The sequence below is a fragment of the Microcaecilia unicolor genome, chromosome 1 (genome assembly GCF_901765095.1).
Source record: "Microcaecilia unicolor chromosome 1, aMicUni1.1, whole genome shotgun sequence".
Classification (NCBI taxonomy): Eukaryota; Metazoa; Chordata; class Amphibia; order Gymnophiona; family Siphonopidae; genus Microcaecilia; species Microcaecilia unicolor.
In genome coordinates, this window is record NC_044031.1 from 608784256 (window position 1) to 608805593 (window position 21338).

The 21338-nt window shown below is 43.6% G+C and overlaps 1 protein-coding gene across 5 annotated transcripts in view; it reads right to left on the reverse strand.

Annotated features, from left to right (window-relative positions):
• TSNARE1 (t-SNARE domain containing 1) overlaps positions 1 to 21338 on the reverse strand; it is a 956130-nt gene that overhangs the window by 661826 nt on the left and 272966 nt on the right. For all 5 annotated transcript variants that reach the window (XM_030219717.1, XM_030219709.1, XM_030219685.1 and 2 more), the window contains exon 5: positions 14484 to 14553. In XM_030219717.1, the coding sequence (XP_030075577.1) occupies positions 14484 to 14553 (70 nt within the window). The remainder of the gene's footprint in view (positions 1 to 14483; positions 14554 to 21338) is intronic.

Sequence of the window (21338 nt, forward strand, 5' to 3'; positions counted from 1 at the left end):
AATTTAAAAATGGGTTTAAATCCAAATCTATCAGGAAGAAGAAAGCTATGACAGGAAGCAGAAGGCAACCAACCAGCCAGCTTGGTGGAGCTTGCTGACACCGGCTACCTGCAGATCAGAGGTTCACCCAGGTAAGACTCTCCCAGGAGCCGAGCCTCCTGCAGTCTGGCATAACCTCACAGCATGTTGCAATATTTCTGACTGCAACCAGTCACTGTATAGGGCTTTGACATTTCATCAGCATAAAAATTAATCCACAGTATTCAATCCTAATTGAAACATGATGCTTTCATGATTTTCAACTCTCAAGTGGTAGGACATCATGCTACCATTCAGCACTCCTTACCCACCCACCCCCACCACCCAATCCAGGCTACGTGTGCTGCAGCTGCATACACTGGGATATGAGTTACTGTTATGAATCCAATCTGAAGGTTTGAATAGTGCTTCACAACTTTTTGTGCCTGTGATCCCACGATTGCAGCCAAATAAAATTGTGTAACCTCCCTGGAGATGCAGAATAATGATGTACCTATGAAGAACCCACCTAGGTTGTGACTGCAAAAGCAGATTTTGTGGCCCTATCTGGGGTCTCAACCCACAGTTTCAGAAGCTCTGGGGGTTTTTGTTTGCTTGTTTTTTCACTTTTTCAACAAATATACAAGTACTCACAAGAACTGATATATTAACAACAAAATCAAATAAAGAAAAAATCCCTTAAGAGTTTTCTCATTAGACCCCAAATAAAGTAATATGAGGGGTGGAGAACTGAATACATTGGAGATAATAATTAGGAACAATAATATCTAAAGAAATAGATTAATGGTCACAGATGCCCTATCGTCCTTAACTCACCATGGCATCAGCCCTCTGGTTCAGTAGGTTCTCCAGTCACCTTCTTTGTAATTGTTCCGGGGCAAAGAATACATATTGAGCATTAAGATAATTAACCATGCATTTACAAGTGTATCGAAGGAAAAAAGTTCCACCTAGAAAAGTAACTTTTTGACGCATGGCTAAAAACTACTTTCTTCTTTCCTGGGTGGCACGTGACACATATGGATAGATCCAAATTCTCTGTCCCAAAAATATAATTGTTGCTTTCCTGAAGTAAAGTCTCAATCTAAGAGTCAAGTCCTGCTCAAAAACAAAACTCAGTAAAAAAAAGGAGTTTTCTTTTGTACTTCTGTGAAACTTTCAATTATAGCAGAAATAGCCAATCTCTCTATATAATAATTGGTCAATCTGCGTCCCTGGATGGCTGGCTGGGTTCATAACAGTATGCTAATGAGCTTACATCAGTTCGACTCCAGCATTCCCTTCCCTCTCAGTGTTCCGCCATCGCGGAAAGACGAAATGACGTCAGAGGAGGGCGGGACACTGAGAGGGAAGGCTGGAGGAGACGCAAGCCGAGCCTGCCGCCGCTGCAACCTCAGGTATGGAGGTGGGGGGGAGGATTGATGGACATGGATGAGATGGAATGGGAGGGCAGAGGAGGGCAGGGCAGGGGAGACTCGCTGGACATAAAGGGGAGGGCAGGGCAGGGGGGAGAGAGACGAGAAAACACTTAGACTATAGCCTTCCTAGGGCCCGTTTCATTTGTTCCGAAATGGGCTTTTTTGCTTATGCTTGAATATTAGGTCTCTGAGCTTCTGATTTTTTCAGAGGAAGCATGTAGACATTATTAAAAGGGGGTATAGAAGAATCACTCAAACTCAGTACTTCCACCAAATAATTTTTTCATATTGTTATACGATCCTGACCAACAAATAAAGGAAAATTTAAAACAAATTCAAATGTCTCAAATAATTGTCAACATTTTCCAGGTTCCTGTGTATAAGGGGCCCTTTTACTTAGGCACATAGGTGACTATGCGCGTCTAACGCATATCACTTTGGAACTACCGCGAGCCCGGGCGGTAATTCCATTTTTTACACACGTCCGATATGCACGTCAAAAAATATTTTTTATGTTCTACCATGTGGCACTAACCAGACAGTAATATACATTGTACACGCGCTGACGATTACCACCTGGTTAACACATGAAACCTTACCACTGAGTCAATGGGTGGAGGTAAGGTCTCAGGCCCAAAATAGACGTACACCAATTTTTATTTTGCCGCATGTCCATTTTCAGCCCCCCAAAAAAGGACTTTTTTGCAGGTGCGCTGAAAAATGGACCTGTGCGCATCCAATACATGCATCTACGCTAGTGCAGGCCATTTTTCAGCGCACCTTAGTAAAAGGACCCCTAAGTGACTTATCTTTAATCAGGGCCATCACAGCAAACTTATTTTCCTCAATCTTCTTTCCATCTCAGTCAATCACTGTTGAAAATCCCAAGATGTACTTTTTTGCTTTTGAGACAAATTTGAAACTTTACCTACAAATACAGAACCTTCGGATGAATATTTACTGGGTTGAACCATCAGTTGGAGAGTTTTGGCTACCAATCTTTTGAACTTTCAGATAAGTGATTTCGACTTATCATCACTGAATGACTATTGTGTTATACTGTATTTTGAATTATTTTTGGAGTCTTTTTTAGCTTGCTCATTTTGGGGACATTTTTTCTATTTTATTTTTATTTATTTACCACCTTATTGAAGGAATTCACTCAAGGCAGTGTACAGTAAAAATAGATCAAACATGAGCAATAGACAATTACAGCAGTAAAAAATATTCAAAAACAATACAAAGTATGGCATTTTGTGATGGTTTCACTGATTTCATATTTGTACACTTATGAAAATGGTAAACTCAAGGATGTATCTGGGCAACAAATGTTAAGAGCATGAAATAGGTGGCTCAGAGTTCTTGTTGCCTTAGTAAGCTATAGACTCTGGGTACGACATAGCTTAGATAACTGAGAGTCACCATTATATTATTTAATTTCTATTGCATTTTCATCCCTATTTTGTTTGTGGGGATATTTTCTATTTGCTAGTTTTAAAAAAATGCATTTTCTTAATCATATTTATATGTTTTCTTTATTCTGCCTTATGCAAGCTTAAAAAATACTTTAAAACAACAAAAATTAGATTTCTGGTAATATTCTAAATGCTCCAAAGTAGCATGTGAATTATAACAGGGACACTATAGGATTAACAATCAATGGCTCTTTCATCCCTGCTATCATCTAATCCTGAGTCTGGTGCGGAAGTAATTCAATTCATCAGTTTGTAGTGTTTCTAAAAAACTTGCTTTGAAAAGCATCATGCTGATACTGCAAAACAGAAAGCGAGGAGGACAATAAAGCCTTTCTCCCTAGATCTGAAGACCAGTATGTTATCTTGTCTTAACATATGGAGCATAAACCCATGTTTTTCATCTTCTGGAAAATAGGAAAATGCAAGATGATCCTATTAACCAAGAATGCAAGATTTGTTACTCTCATAGTCTATGTATAATGGATTACAGTTTAATAATCGGAAACATAATTTACTCTCAACATTTCACTTCCTATGTATTTGGATGGACTATTATTCAGTCTGTTCTGTCCAATTTCCTTTTTCTTAAAGTAACCCTCCAGTAGGAAAAAAAAGTTGTAAAGTATCTGCTAAAAGCATTGCATAGCAGCACATTTCATTAGTTCCCTTTCCTACCTGTAACAAGTCTACACAGTGAAAAATTAGGGAACAATGGCATCAGCAGCTGACTAGATTTTTAGATGGCCACTGCTTCCCCTGCTCTCCCATTGACTGTCCTCCAGGGTATGCCGTTGGGAGTATCGGCACTGGCACCATCACCAGCACGGACAGTGCACATCCTGACCTCCTCTTTTGGGTCCTCATTTCCTGGCATATTACATGTGCAGATCTATGTCCACGTGTCCATGTGTTTTCCCACCTAGGGTTCACATTAATGCATGCACACATATTGCTTCATACAGACAGGTATTTTCACAAATGCAAAATGTGTCTACATAAACCACTGCAATGGGATGTAAGATCATGCAAGTTCTTTCAGGAACAGAAAAAAGAATTCAACAGATCCCTTGACTCTACACATAGGCATCAATTTCCTCTACACACTCCGCTCTATTACTTACTCTCTGTGCTTCCAGTTCCTTTTTCTTCATTAGAAATCCTACAACATGCAGACTTTCAAGATTCTGCTCTTGCAATTTGTACCTCAGCACTGAAACAGTCCCCCAGCACAGCTTTTTGACACTCATCTACACAACACACTTAAATTTGTGTCTAAATCCCACTTTTCCTTTTCTGCAACTGAAGGTTTTTTGCGTTCTACCTTTGTCATTCTTTCTCCTTATTTTCTAGTCAAAATCAAAGCAAAAACACCACAAAAAAAAGGAATAAAACAACCAGCCAACCAGATTGATTTGCCTTGGGATGTTTGTCCGAGTCCCACCACTTTTATTGATTGTTTCTCATTTATAGTGAGATATTTTGTTATGTATCCCAAAATAAACAGAGAGAATGCCTCATTTGCAAGCATTTGAGTTAAAACTTTCCAGTAGCAATATCCTTCATGCAGAAAAGCAACGTTAGTCACCTGTAGCAGATATTCTCTGAGGACAGAACGCCAAGTCTTCTCATAGCAGGGTGACATAATCTGACATTACCTGGTATGGACACTGACTAGCGAGATCAAGAGTTTTCTAGCAGTGTCCCACTGTGCATGCGCTGGTGCCTTCCTGTTTAACACATGAGCGCGGGTCCCTCAGTCCTTATAAAAAGCTAAAGAATTCAACTCCAAGGGGAGGTGGGAGGGTATGTGACAATACCTGGCCTGCTGCCCTCAGAGAACACTTGCTACAGGTGAGTACCTTTACTTTATCTGAGGACAAGCAGGTTGTCATATTCTCACAACTGGGAATCCGTAACTACCAGGCTCGTTGGAAAGAACAATGCTAGGACAAAAGGGATTAGAAATGTTGAGGTCTGTTATTCAATCAACCTAAAACAATTTGTTTACTAGTTGTGGAGATGCAACCTGGAACTACCAGGCTCGTTGGAAAGAACAATGCTAGGACAAAAGGGATTAGAAATGTTGAGGTCTGTTATTCAATCAACCTAAAACAATTTGTTTACTAGTTGTGGAGATGCAACCTGGAACAAAAAAAAATTGGGCCTGGGGGGGGTAAAATTGGGTGGAGTTGGATTCTAGACACTGAACAAATTCTGCAGGACTGCTTGCCCAAACCGGCTGTCTCATCAGGTATCCTACTCAAGGCAGTAATGAGATGTGAATATGTAGACAGATGATCACATCATAGTTTTGCAAATCTCCTCCATGGAGGCTGACCTCAAGTGGGCTACCGACGCAGCTATGACTCTGGCATTATGAGCCTTGACTTATCCCTCTAGAGTCAGCCCAGCCTGGGCATAATCGAACGGGGACGCCCATCTCTAAGAACGGCCCCGTAAAGGGGCGGAGCAACCCGTATTATCTAAACAAGATGGACGTCCATCTTTCGTTTCGATAATATGGTCGTGGACACCCAAATCTCCACATTTAGGTCAACCTTAGAGATGGTCGACCTAAATGTTGAGATCGCCAACCTTAGAGATGGGCGACCCCGGTTTTCGCCAATAATGGAAACAGAGGACGCCCATCTCAAAAACGACCAAATCCAAGCCATTTGGTCGTGGGAGGAGCCAGCAGTCGTAGTGCACTTGTCCCACCTCACATGCCAGGACAACAACCGAGCACCCTAGGGGGCACTGCAGTGGGCTTCAAAAATTGCTCCCAGGTGCATAGCTCCCTTACCTTGGGTGCTGACACCCCCCAACCCACCCCCCCCAAAACCCACTCCCCACAACTGTACACCACTACCCTTAGGGATGAAGTGGGGCATCTAGATGTGGGTACAGTGGGTTTGTGGGGGCTTTTGGAGAGCTCACATTTACCACCACAAGTGTAACAGTTGGGGGGGGGGGGGTGGGCCTGGGTCCCCCTGCCTGAAGTACACTGCACCCACTACAACTGCTGCAGGGACCTGTATACTGCTGAGATGGACCTGGGACTGGCATAGAGGCTGGCAAAAAAGTAGTTTTAAAGTTTTTTTTATGGTGGGAGGGGGTTAGTGACCACTGGGGGAGTAAGGGGAGGTGATCCCCGATTTCCTGCGGTGGTCATCTGGTCAGTTCGGACACCTTTTTGAGGCTTGGATGTGAAAATAAAACGAACAAGTAAAGTCGGCCAAATGCTCAACAGGGACACCCTTCTTTTTTCCATTATCGGCCGATGACACCCATCTCTTAACCACGCCCCCGTCCCGCCTTCGGTACACTGCTGACAAACCCCCTTGAACTTTGGTCGTCCTTGCGACGGAAAGCAATTGAGGACGCCCAAAATCGGCTTTCGATTATACCGATTTGGGCGCTCTTAGGAGAAGGACGCCCATCTCCTGATTTGTATCGGAAGATGGGCGCCCTTCTCTTTCGAAAATAAGCTGGATAGTAACATAGTAGATGACGACAGAGAAAGACCTGTACGGTCCATCCAGTCTGCCTAAAAAGATAAACTGAAATGTGATACTTTATGTGTATACCTGACCTTGATTTGTATCTGCCATTTTCAGGGCACAGACCGTAGAAGTCTGCCGAGCACTAGCCCCACCTCCCACCACCGGTGCTGCCACCCAATCTCCACTAAGCTTCTAAGGATCCATTCCTTTGGAACAGGTTTCCTTTATGTTTATCCCATGCATTTTTGAATTCCGTTCCCATTTTCATCTCCACCACTTCCCTCGGGAGGGCATTCCAAGTATCCACCACTCTCTCCGTGAAAAAATACTTCCTGACATTTTCTTGAATCTGCCCCCCTTCAATCTCATTTCATGTCCTCTAGTTCTACCGCCTTCCCATCTACGGAAAAGGTTTGTTTGCAGATTAATACCTTTCAAATATTTGAACATCTGTATCATATCACCCCTGTTTCTCCTTTTCTCCAGGTTATACATGTTCAGGTCAGCAAGTCTGTCCTCATACATCTTGTAACGCAAATCCCATACCATTTTTGTAGCTTTTCTTTGCATCGCTTCAATTGTTTTTACAGCCTTAGCAAGATACGGCCTCCAAAACTGAACACAGTACTCCAAGTGGGGCCTCACCAAAGACTTGTACAGGGGCATCAACACCTCCTTTCTTCTGATGGTCACACCTCTCTCTATACAGCCTAGCAATTTTCTGGCTACGGCCACTGCCTTCTCACACACTGTTTCGTAGCCTTCAGTACCTCAGCTACTATCACTCCAAGATCCATCTTCCCGTCTGTACATATCAGACTCTCACCGCCTAATACATACATCTCCCGTGGATTTTTACTCCCTAAGTGCATCACTTTGCATTTCTTTGCACTGAATTTTAATTGCCAAACATTAGACCATTCTTCTAGCTTCTGCAGATCCTTTGTCATGTTTTCCACTCCCTCCGGGGTGTCCACTCTGTTACAAATCTTGGTATCATCCGCAAAAAGGCAAACTTTACCTTCTAACCCTTCGGCAATGTCACTCACAAATATATTGAACAGAATTGGCCCCAGCACCGATCCCTGAAGCACACCACTATTCACATTTCCCTCATCCAAGCGAATTCCATTAACCACCACCCTCTGGCGTCTGTCCGTCAACCAGTTGCTAATCCAGTTCACCACGTCGGGTCCTATCTGCAGCCTGTCAAGTTTATTCAAGAGCCTCCTGTGGGGAACTGTGTCAAAAGCTTTGCTGAAATCTAAGAAGATTACGACTATAGCACATCCATGATTCAATTCTCCGGTCACCCAGTCAAAGAATTCAATGAGATTCGTTTGGCACAATTTACCTTTGGTAAAACCATGTTGTCTCGGATCTTGCAACTTATTGGCTTCCAGGAAGTTCACTATCCTTTCCTTCAGCATTGCTTCCATTACTTTTCCAATAACCGAAGTGAGGCTTACAGGCCTGTAGTTTCTAGCTTCTTCTCTATCACCACTTTTGTGAAGAGGGACCATATCCGCTCTTCTTCAATCCCACGGAACCTCTCCCGTCTCCAAGGATTTATTAAACAAATCTTTAAGAGGACCTCTCTGAGCTCCCTCAATATCCTGGGGTGGATCCCATCCGGTCCCATGGCTTTGTCCACCTTTAGATTTTCAAGTTGCTCATACACACTCTCTTCTGTGAACGGTGCTATATCCACTCTATTCTCATATGTACTTTTGCCAGTCAATCAGAGTCCTTCTCCAGGATCTGTTTAGCAAATTTGCGTTTTCTTCATCATTATCTACATAGCGGTTTGCAGCATCTTTCAGTCTCACAATTCCATTTTTAGTCTTCTTCCTTTCACTAATATACCTGAAGAAATTTTTGTCGCCCCTCCTTACATTTCTAGCCATTTGTTCTTCCGCTTGAGCTTTCGCCAGACTAACTCTCTCTTGGCTTCTTTCAGTTTCTTCCGGTATTCCTCTCCGTGATCCTCTTTTTGAGTTTTTCTGTATTTCATGAACGCCAACCAGGGGCGTATCTGCGTGGGGCCTGGACCCCCCTAACACTGACCCTCTCCACCTCCCCCGCCCGTCCGCCACCAATCCGTCGCTGATCTTTGCTGGCGGGGGACCCCAAGCCCCCGCCAGCCGAAGTCCTCTCTTCCGTGCAGGATGCAAGTTGCAACGCTTCCTGTTCTTCTGAGTCTGACGTCCTGCACGTTCAACGTGCAGGACGTCAGACTCAGAATTTGGAACTCAGTCTGATGTCCTGCGCGTTGTACGTGCAGGACGTCAGACTCAAAAGAACAGGAAGCATTGCAACTTGCAGCCTGCATGGAAGAGAGGACCTCGGCTGGCGGGGGGGTTGGGGTCCCCCGCCAGCAAAGGTAAGTGACAGCAGCGGGGGAGGGTTGGCGGGGGCGGGAGGGGGTGGAGAGTGTCATTGGTGGCGAGGGGGGGGGCATCTGGCAGTGGCGGGGGGGTCCGGAAATGGCGGGGGGGATCGGTGGCGCCGGGGGGGGGGCTAAAATGTGCCCCCTCCCTCTGGCTCTGGCCCCCCCTACCACCAGAGTCCAGATACGCCCCTGACGCCAACTCTTTAGCCTTTATTTTCTCAGCCAGTTGCTTGGAGAACCATATCGGTTTCCTTTTTCTCTTGCTTTTATTTACCATCCTTATATAACAGTTTGGGGCCATATTTATAGCTTCTTTCAGCCTGGACCACTGTCCTTCCACTTCTCGTATGTCCTCCCAGCCCATCAGCTCCTTCCTCAGGTATTCCTCCATTTCACTAATGGCAGCAGGCGCCCAAATTACCCACTCCCGACTCGAGGAGGTAGTGACAAAAAATAACAATACAGGACTCTTGGAATGAGTACACTTTAAATCCTTTAACAAGGATCCATTGGAGGGCAAGTCTAGTGCCAGCAGCAGCAGTAATTCCAGCTCCAATAGCCTATATTAAAGTTGCTGCAATTAAAAAGCTCATAGTTGGATCTTGGGATCGAGCTGGCGGTCCGCCGCGAAGCGAGGTATCGCCTGTCCCAGCCCCTGCCTCTTGGTGCCTCCCCGATGCTCTTGACTGAGTGTCCTGGGGGTCCGAAGCATTTACTTTGAAAAACAAAAATAAGTAAAGTAGATGTAATCTGCTAGCCAATTGGAAATTCTGCATTTGCCGATGGCTAACCCTATCCTATCTGGGTCAAAAGAATCAAAAATCTGGGTGGACTGTCTACGGGCTTTAGTCCGCTCCAGATAGGCTAAGGCATGCTTACAATCTCACCAGGATGAGCATGTGGTTTTGGGAAAAATATTGGTAGAAACACTGACTGCTTAAGATGAAACTCCGACACTACCTTAGAAAAGAACTTGGGGTGCGTACATTGAACTACCTTACTGTGGTGAAATTTAGTGTAAGGTGGGTCGTCTACTAGGGCCTGAAGCTCACTGACCCTGAAACTGAAGTGACCGCCACCAGAAACACAACAGGAATCAAGCGGCTCAAAAGGAACTTTCATCAGTTGGATGAGGATAATGTTGAGATCCCATGACACAGCTGGAGGTTTGATAGGAAGTTTTCTCAATAACAAACCTCCCTTGAAGCGAACAACTAGAGGACATACAGAGATGGGCTTACCTCCCACATGGTGATTAACACTATTTGCACTGAGATGAATTCTTACTCGAGTTGGTTTTCAACAAGACTCAGCGAGGTTCAGGAGGTATTCAAGCAGTTTTTGTGCAGGACAAATGAGGGTATCTAAGGCCTTGGCCTCACACCTGACAGCAAACCTCCTCCACTTAAATGACTAACACTTCTAAGTGGAGTCTTTTCTGGAAGCCAACAAAATGCAGGAGACACCCTCTGGCAAAAAGTTTTTAAATTCTATGCTTACAACATCCAAGCCATTAGGGCCAGGTATTGGAGGATGGGATGCAGAAGAGACCCCTTGTTCTGAGTGATGAGGGCTGAAAAACAGTCCAACACCCATGGATATTTGGAAGATAACTCTAGCAGAAGAGGGAATCAGATATGCCTCAGCCAGTAAGGTACGATTAGGATCATAGTTCCCTGGTCTTGCTTGAGTTTCAGTAAAGTCTTTTCTATGAGAGGTACTGAAGGACAGGCATACAGAAGACCCTCCCCACAATGTAGGAGAAAGGCATCTGAGGCTAGTCTGCCATGCGATCTGAGCCTGGAGCAGAACTGGGGGATCTTGTTGACATAAATGGCAAAACAATCCACCGAGGGGGTGCCCCACTCTCAGAAGATCAGGTGGGCCACACCCATATTAAGAGACCACTCAAGTCGTTGCAAAATCCTGCTCAGTCTGTCTGCCAGGCAGTTGTCCTTTCCTGGGGAGGTATGTGGCTCGGAGGTCCATCCCATGAAGAACAGCCCACTGCCACATCCCCACTGCTTCCTGACACAAGGGGTAGAATCCTGTACCCTTCTGCATGTTTACATAAAACACTGCAATCTGGTTGTCCATTTGGATAAGAATAATTTGGTTCTGCAGCCTTTACAGAGTTCCAAATGGTCCTCAGCTCAAGGAGGTTGACATAAGAGATCTGTTTCCTAGGTAGACCAAGTCCCCTGGGTGTGAAGCCCATCCACATGACCTCCCCATCCTAGGTTTCATGCATCTGTTCTTAGCACCTTCTGAGAAGGTGGAATTTGGAATCATAGTCACACAATCAAATTCATCCAAATTGTCTACCAGAGAAGGACATGAGTCAACTCTGGAAGAATCTAGATGACATCCGCTAGGTTCCCAGCCACTTGAAACCACTGGAAAGCTAGAGACCACTGGGCTTTTCTCATGTGGAGATGTGCCATGGGCTTCACATGCGCTGTTGAGGCCACGTGGCCCATCAGTCTCAACATTTGCTGATCTGTGACCTGCTGGCTACTTCAGACTTGTGAGATGAGCACTGAAAGTCTCTGCTCTCTCTTGTGGAAGAAAAGCCCAAGCCTACAATGTATCTAGTATAGCTCCTATTCCAATTGCTTTATTGGGAAAAGGTGGGACTTGGGGTAGTAACTGCAACACCCAAATAGTTAGGCACAATTGCTTGCCCCTCCTGTGATGGGCTCTTAATCAGCCAATCATCCAGATAGAGAAACTCCCAGCCTGCATAGATGCATCGCTATTACCGCTAGACATTTGCTGAAGACCCTGGGAGCTGATGCAAGGCCAAATGGAAGTACACAATACTGGTAACAGTGTTTCCCTATTCAAAATCTGAGATACTTCCTGTGACTGGGAAGTATTGAAACGTGGGTATAGGCATCCTTTAAGTCCAGACAGCACCTTCTTAGGTGCAGCCTGCATTGAGAGGGGAGATTCTCACTTCTTCATCAGTGCATCTTTAAGGATTGGGTGCAATGGTACAGTGACCTCTTCCTTAGGAAGAGACTCACAGTCTAGGATAGTCAACATCTCTGTCCTGGGCTCTTCCTCTGTTTCTAACTTAATTGGGGTGGAAGAAGCCATCTCCCTGATAAAACCAGTGAAAGAGACCCTCAGGGGGAGATTTACGTCTCTCTTAAGGTGGGGAGGGATCAGAAGGTATCCTGTAAGACTACTCCTTCGAGAACTAATGTGGGTCCTCTTCTGAATCCCCATGAGCAGTCCCATTCAGACTTTTCACCATACTCAGGCTGTACTGAATGAGTCTGTGTCTGCCTTGCTCAGTGTATATATTTCCATGCCCCGAAGAGCGCCAAGGTACAGATCTACTCCCTGATTCTGGGGAAGCTTCCTCCCCTGTCAAGAGCAGTACTGTATTCACTGAGGTTGACGTTGACACCCTTTGAGGATCTCTGCACCAGCACTGAAGGAACCTCAGGAAGAACCTGGGCTTGATCTGCAATTAGCGCAAGGACCCTTGATGCCTAAGCAGTTTGCAACTGCATCATTTGTGCCAGTTCCTCCCTGAGCATGGCTGGAAACTGCTCATTGAAGGAAGGCATCAGCAAAGACAGAGTATCCGGAAGAGAGGCAGCCTGAGAAGGTGTCATGTTGGATGGTAACAGGGACCTGGTTGCTACATGACCTGCACACCAGCACCTCTTCCAAGGAAGAAGAGCACTCTTCACAGTGCCAGCACTTCTCAGGTACTACCAATGCCAATGCTCTGCTGCTCCCAGTACCGTGTGTCGAGGATGACATGCTTATGCTTCTTGGGCTGCCATCATTGCACATCATCGTGGTCCTTCAGTGCTGACGAGTAAGTCAGTGATCTCATATGTGCTTTTGGTGTCAGGTCCGATACATTAGCACCCGATGTCAAGAGAAATGGAGACCTCCTTGATGCCAGTGCACTCCCAGTAGATGCTTAAGAAATTTCTTGATCTCGTTAGTCAGCGTCTGCACCGGGCTCCATCGGATGATGTCACCCTGTGAGAATATGATGGCATGCTTGTCCTTGGAGAAGTAATTTTGGGGGACAGATAGTAAGTATTAGGATCCAGACAATTTCTTCCCACTCCTTGCTTCGGCTCAGACAATTTCCTCCCACTCCTTGCTTCAGTTCAATCTAAAAAAAAGCCTACGATTCAGCACCTTAATCCGTTTCAAATGTCTCATGGATTTCTTTCACTCCCAGCTCACCTTACCCAATAAATTCAACAGCAGTTCTTAGCCAACAGCTAAGCAATGTACACCCTGCAATCTTGGGCCTCAAAATTTAACCAGTAGGAATTCATTCCCCTAGAAGCTGTGAATGCTGTACCCACAGCAACCCTAGCATAATCAGCCTGGGAAATGGTCGATCTGAGTCAGGAGTCGAGCCTAAGGCTAGCATAAGTGGTTTTATTTACAGCATAAAACTATAAAGGCAGTCTTATACGCAAACACAGAGTCAACTAAGCTAAACTGAAGGAAAGAAAACACAATTGATCGAATGCTTGTGAAATTAAGTCAGATTAGATCATTTTTGCAACATCATACCATCCAAGGGTATAGTAAAGCAACAGAGAATTATAACAAACTCTGCACTTCCTTTACTTAGATTACCCATCCAGTCCTATACCCCCTCTGCTATTAATTTAACTGTCCTTGGCACAAAACTCCTACAGAAAATTAGCTTCAGTGTTTGTTGTCAAATTCTCAGTGGAACATTTCCACACATGGGCCAGAGATTACTTTATATTCTTGCATGTACATGTTCCCTTCTACTTCTGGTGATTGGCATTTAAACATGTCTAATAATCATGAATATGGAACACCTTGTTCTGGAGCAAGAAAGAAAAAGCTGATATGCAGGAGACCAAAGTTCAGGTCTTGAGTCCAGTTTCTAATGCTCAGGCCAGCTAGGTAGGGCAATGCTAAAGAGACAGTATTTATACACTATGAAAGTTCAGGGAAGGTGTCCCGGTCACTGCTCAACAACAGCACCTACAGGACTAGTCATGGGATACAGGAGTACCAGTTTACAAAGACAGCACTGGAACCATAACAATGATTATTTATTATTTATTTATTAGGATTTATTTACTGCCTTTTTGAAGGAATTCACTCAAGGTGGTGTACAGTAAGAATAAATCAAGCATGAGCAATAGACAATTACAGCAGTAAAAATATTCAAATAACAATACAAAGTACGGCACAGTATACTAGTTACAATGTCAACAATATGTAATAGACCATTTTAATTGAGAGTGTAGGGTATAAGCAAAGATGGAACATATAGATAGGTAAGAAAGTAAGAGGAGTTAAAAAATAAGGTGACTAATTTAAAGAAAGTTGCACATGAGGTCAGAGAGACGGTTAACATATAGATAGGTAAGAGGAGTTAGAAAGTAAGGTGACTAATTTAAAGAAAGGTGCACATGAGGTCAGAGAGATGGTTAAATATTATCTCAGCTAGGGTAGGAGTGGATAAAAATTTAAATTGGTGAAGGGGACCCATGTTAAATACAAAGACTCAAGGTGTCAATCTCAGTAGAGACTGGTTGCGAAAAAGCAAAAGGGGGGGGAACCTAATGGGTACAAAAACTTTTTGGGTGCCACAAAGATATCGTTCATAAAACAAGGAGAAACTCACAAGCCATCTCGCAGTTCCTGATCATCATTAGGCGTCCCAAGAGACCTGAGGCATCTTTCCAAGGAAGTTACTGTGAAAAGAGGACAAAATGAAACCTAAGGATAAATAAAAAGAGCATGGCTTTATGTATACATTGTTTCTATATATATGTGAGGGGAGGGGGAGGTACATTTTGTAAAGCCCATGTATAAAGCTTTCATAAAATTGGGCTGCTGAATATGTATGTATAAGTTCATGTGCTGACAAGATCATATGTATTTATGTGTACACTGTGCCAATACATTCCTGGCACAGTTTGGGCAACTGAGTTGAAATGTATATACATAATTCTATAAAATACGATGTACATGTATAGAGAACCTGTATAAATTTATATTTTTACAGCAAGTGATATCTGTGCATTACTGGGGTTGGTTCTGAGAGCTTATCTTATAAAGGCACACAGGTACCTAGGGTGTTTTTATAAAATAAATTAAATAGGCAATCTTTCTGACTTTCACATAGCCATCCATTTATAAAATTGTCACTTTGGGGGTATACACTCTCCCAGAAATTATATAAATGGCGTTTAAAATTGTGCGCACAAAATTTGGGTGCACATCCAATTTGCACATGCAATTTGAGTAACAAGCTTATTAGTGAATAATTGGCTGCAATTATTGGCACTAATTGGCAATAATTTGGATTTATGCATGCATCTTGCTACGTGCTATTCTATAAAGATGCGCACATAAAATTTTCAGCATGCAGCTGAAAAGGGGATGTGGCCATGGGAGGAACATAGGCCGGTCAGGAGCGTTCACTAAAGATGCACGCAGTATTATAGAATTCAGGGGGTCAACATCTAACTTAGGTGCTGGGATTTACACCAGGTTTCAGCTGATGGAAACCCTTGCTTCTAAACATTTAGTGCAGATCCTGGAACTAAGCGCTATTCTATAAATGGTGCCCAACTCGGCGCACCCTTTATAGAATAGAACTTAGCGCACATTTTTTTCAGAACCCATGTTTGGGTGCCATTTACTGAATTTAGTCCTCTGTATATGACTATCCATCTCATTGAATGAACTTAGTGATTGGTAATGTGTTGATTGTGTTGGACCAACCTGTATTTTTGATCTCTTGTTGTTATTTAATGAAAGCAACATATCACATATCACCTACATATCTTTTTATATGTTTATGTTTATTACCAAACTTGATACATTGCAGTCCATTACACATTAAAGCAGTTTACAATATTAAGCATAATCAGGAAGAAAGAGACAAGAGAAAGCATGACCGCACACCATTTACTTCACCCACTCAAGACAGTGAATCAACCGTCTCCAAATGCTTGACAAAATAGATCAGACTTAAGGATTTATATGGTGCTTAGACCCCTCATAGTGAATCCCAGGATGCACTGGGCAAGGGCTGGGCGCCGCCATTCTGAAGTAGGTGGGCCCAGAAGCAGGAGAGAGGAGGCAGTCCTTCTGCCTCCAATGTCAAGGTATGTGTAGGGGTCTGAGGAAGATGGAGGAGAATTCCACTACACCACCAGGGCTTAGTGGTGACTAGGGGAGTCCAGTCCAGTCCATACAGGTCAAGTTGGTGGGTCTGCTGGACCACCATGGAGATTTATTGGAGGGTGGGGTCAGGGGGGTCCACCGAACCATCAAAGATGTCCTTAGGTGTGTGGAAAAGGTTCAGGAATTGGTCCACTGGACCACCAAGGATGTTTCAGGTGGGGGGGGGGGGGTCAGGAAGGAGTCCACTGGATCACCAGGGATACATTAGAGTTTTGGAGGTGGGGGAGGGTCAGGGGTCCAGTCTGCTAGCAGACTGCACCCATAAGAACAGCTCCAGACCAGCCATATAATTTGTGACATTACAGGTAGGCGAACGGAAATGTCTATGCATCACTCAGAATGCTCATTTTAATCATGATGAGCTTGTTATAATACATTTGCACAGGGTTATCAATAGATGCTACAACAAATGGTACAAGGGACACAGAACCCCTTTGTGCATTAGACACTGGCTACAACTGGTCTAAAGCAAACTTTGCAAACACGGTAAGCTTTGTACATCAGGCCCAGAGTCCCCACTGTGCCTAAATGAAGGAAGAATCATCAGTAATTTGCTGAAAAGCAAAGAAATATGTCGCAGATGTTAAAGCAGTGTGCTGTTTGAAAGAGAAGTCTATGTCTAAGGTAATGCAAAGAGTTTTATGAGTGGCTGTTAAAGCAACTAGCCTCCCCATAAACAATAGTGCTAATGATAGGGTAACAGTAGATCCTGTGATCAATATGACCAAACATTTCTCTGGATTAAGAACCATCTGATGAGCAGTGAACCATGTCTAAACTTTGGAAAGTCAGTCATTAAGTGAACAGATCTGGAATTCATATAATAACGCAGTTGAATGTCACTGGTAAATAAAAATGAGGTAAGACTCCAAGATTGTATGAGTGTAGCAAGAGGCTGAGGTATACATTGAATAGCACAGGCATAGCATGGATCCATGAAAAACTATTAGCATCAGAGGATGATCTTCTGATAAAATACCAACAACATTCACTCTGAAAGTTTGAACTAAACAATGTAAAGACTGTACCACCAATTCCCAAAGTAGATAACCTGGATAGAAGAATGCTGTAGCAAGGCCAAGTTTAAGTAGCATAGCATAACATTTTCCAGCATTCAGCTGTCACTTGACTTCATTCAGTATTCTCATGTTGGCGTGGATGAAATGAATTTTTCTTATTCAGGAAAGACTTTAGCTATATTGTACTAGCACTTCCTTTTCTGAAACGTTGAAAAGAACTAAAAGGCTGAAAACTGGCCAGTACTTACTTAGCAGGATCTGTAGTATCAAGCTGTGGCTTTTTGATAAATGAGTGCAAGGCAGCCAACTTCCAAATCTTAAGAATTTGTCTTGAGAGCAAACTATGGTTAATCTGACAATCCTAAAGATGGATCCCCCAGTAATGAAAGGGACATGGGATCCAACAGGGATGGTGACAAGGCCAAAAAAACAAGTACTTTGCCTACATTCAAAGAAGAGATAAAACTAAATGATGTCCATGAAAACACCTAGATAGAAGTTGGTCCTTTAAAAGAAGCATCTAGGTCATACCAATAGCTAAATTGAAGCAGGAACTGGGAGAACCACCAATTTTGGAAATTGATGTTTGGATCTTTTACACAAAAAAATAGTCTGGATAGGATGGTGACTAAACTGAAGAAGTCCATATAGTTAGCAGAGGAAAGACTTTCTTAGTTGGCCTCTGCAGTGATCATAAGTAGTGATCACTGCAGAGTAGTATTTCTTCTTGGTTTCTTTTATGTGTCTTAAGAAATATTTTTGATATTGCTGGCAGAAGTTAAATGTAGCTGGGGTCTTTAATTTCTGCTAAGTTTGTTCACCGCCTCCCCCCCCCCCCCCCCCCTAAAGCACCCATACAGTTCTATCTGCTCCAGAATAGGTATAGAATATAAATTTCTTCCTATGTTTACATAGATACACATGTAGGTTATAAAATACAATTGAATCTCACAATTTCACCACTCCTCATCCTCAGAAACATCTACAAAAGTATGAGATATGCATCGGGAGCACATACTTTTATTCGTGTATACCTCCAGGCAATTTAATAAGCACATATTTCTGCATGTTTTATGTGCAAACATAAAATTATCCTCTTCGTGAAGGAATTCCAGTAAGAGATTCACTGATTCACTCAAAGATCCAACACGGTTATGGCAGGACTCAATTTTCTATGAAAAAGAACATTCTCATAGGACCTCCTCTATGCACCATCACTTAGAAATCAAAGATACTCATGTCACCAAGCTATGCTACCAGACAGCAGGAATAAGACTACTTCCAATTTTAATTTGAAAACTTTGAGGAAAGATAAAAAAATGCCTAAATGTATTGATGGTAATTTCTTAATACTATAACATTACAACAAAGGGTTTGTTTAGTCAGTGTACAAAATATATGTCCTTACTTGGTGTCCATAATTACCAGAAGTCTCTGATGCTGGATTCCTCAGGGTATACTCAGAAGGAGAAACTCTGTATAGTTGAACAAGTAATCTAAGGAGATCCTAGTATGTGTCTTCATGATCTCAAACCACTGTACTTGCTGTTCACATTATATTTTTTGTTGCTACATATACATACTCAAAGCTGAGGGTTTATTCACTCATACTCTTAGTACATAATTTGTGTTAATCACTGTTGGAATCAAGCTACGTAAAATAACCCAGAAGACCTGCAATATTTCCTCCAGATTAATTTGTATCCTTTCTCAACATCTTCAACTCAATATTTTTCTGACTATACTAGCAAACATGTAGGCTGTTGTAATAAGGAGCACCTTTTTTATTGGGAGGGGGGTTAACATTTACTCTGGATTTAATAAGGTTTCAAATCACATTAGAGGTGCACTAAAACAGGTAGGCTAAAATTAGCATACCTTTATTTATTTATTTATTGGTATGGTGAGTTTTATGGGATAATATCCTCATTCTGCTCACCAGCCACTGTTTGGGGTAAGTTTTCTGTAGATGTAAAGATGCAAAGAATATGATTACATAAAACGTCGTGGTGCTCACAGTGTGTCACGGGTGCAAGTATTGTCCATGAGGTGCATCTCGAGGGGAAAATGCTTCAGACCACTAGATTACAGTGAAAACTGAAAAAAATAGCATTATAGTCTTGAAGGGCTGCATTTTGAAAACTGCTGAAACAGGTGTAACAAAGTAAGCAACAGCAGATAGAGATCTGAACAGTCCATCCAGTCTGCCCAACTGTCACACTCATTATCAATTCATGATTAAATCAAACAATGAATGTGATGTAAATTACTTGATCAGGTCTTTCTTTGGCAGTTCTGGGACATAGACTATAGAAGTCTGCCTGGCCCTGTCCATATGTTGCAACTACTGGAGTTGTTGTTTGTTACATTTGTACCCCGCACTTTCCCACTCATGGCAGGCTCAATGCGGCTTACATGGGGCAATGGAGGGTTAAGTGACTTGCCCAGAGTCACAAGGAGCTGCCTGTGCCTGAGTGGGAAACGAACTCAGTTCCTCAGTTCCCCAGGACCAAAGTCCACCACCCTAACCACTAGGCCACTTCAGTCTACCTGTATTATCATTTGCAGGACACAGACTGTAAAGGTTTGCACAGCACTGCCTTCAGGTTCCAGCCACTGAAGTTCCTGTCAAAGCCCTTTCCAGCCCTTCCTAAACCAGATTGCCATATATGGGACACATAGAGGGGCATTTTCGACCGGGGACACCCCGTCTCTAAGGGTGCCCATCTCCAAGGACGGCGCCGCGAAGGGGCGTGGCCAACCATATTATCGAACGAGATTGGTGTCCATCTTTCGTTTCGATAATACGGTTGGGAGCGCCCAAATCACAACATTTAGGTCAACATTAAAGATGGTCGACCTAAATGCTGAGATCGCCAGATTTAGAGATGGGCGCCCTCGGTTTTCGCCGATAATGGAAACCGAAGGCGCCCCTCTCAAAAACGAACAAATCCAAGGGGCCAGGATTCATAGTGCACTAGTCCCTCTCACATGCCAGGGCATCAGCCGGGCACCCTACAGTGGACTTTGCAAATTGGTCCCAGGTGCATAGCTCCCTTACCTTGGGTGCTGAGCCCCCCAAAACCCACTCCCCACAACTATACACCACTACCATAGCCCTAAGGGGTGAAGGGGGGCACCTACATGTGGGTACAGTGGGTTTTGAAGAGCTCCCATTTTCCAACACAAGTGTAACAGGTAGGGGGGGATGGGCCTGGGTCTGCCTGCCTGAAGTCCACTGCACCCACTAAAACTGCTCCAGGGACCTATATACTGCTGCGATGGACCTGAGTATGACATTTGAGGCTGGCAAAAAAGTTTTTTAAGTTATTTTTTTGAGGGTGGGAGGGGTTAGTGACCACTGGGGGAGTCAGGGGAGGTGATTCCCGATTCCCTCTGGTGGTCATCTGGTCAGTTCGGGCACTTTTTTGGGACTTGGACCTCAAAAAAAAAAGGACCAAATAAAGTGGACCAAATTCTCGTCAGGGACGCCCTTCTTTTTTCCCTTATCGGCCGAGGGCGCCCATCTAAGCACGCCCCTGTCCCGCCTTCGCTACCCTTCCGATACGCCCCCGGGAACTTTGGCCGTCCCAGTGAAGGAAAGCAGTTAGGGACGCCCAAAATCACCTTTCAATTATGCCGATTTGGGTGACCCTAAGAGAAGGACGCCCATCTTCCGATTTGTGTTGAAAGATGGGCACCCTTCTCTTTTTTAAATGAGCTGGATAGCATACAAGTCTGCCCAGCGCTGGCCGAAGTTCACCACAGCCGAAGTTGCCATCTAAGCATCACTTGACACATCCACACGCATGCAGCCATTTAAGTTTAGGGGTTTTTTTTTATACCATCCATTTTCTAATTAGAGATCCTCTGTGTTCATCCCATGCCATTTTGAATTCTGTCACCGTTTTTGTCTCTATCACCTCCCTCGGGAGGGCATTCCAAACTTCGACCATCCTTTCTGTGAAAACGAATTTCCTGTCATTACTCCTTGTCTACCGCCCCACAACTTCAATTCATGTCATCTACGTTTACCGTTTCCCCTTCTCTGGAAAATAATTTTTTTCTATATTAATACCTTTTGAGTATTTAAACGTCATGTCTCCCCTGTCCCTTCTCTCCTCTAGGGTATATATAAGTTTTCTTCTCATAAGTCTTTTGGTGCAAACCCCATACCAGTTTTTTTTCACCTTCCTCTGGACCGCTTTAAATCTTTTTACATCCTTATCAAGATACGGCCTCCAAACCTGAACACAATACTTCAG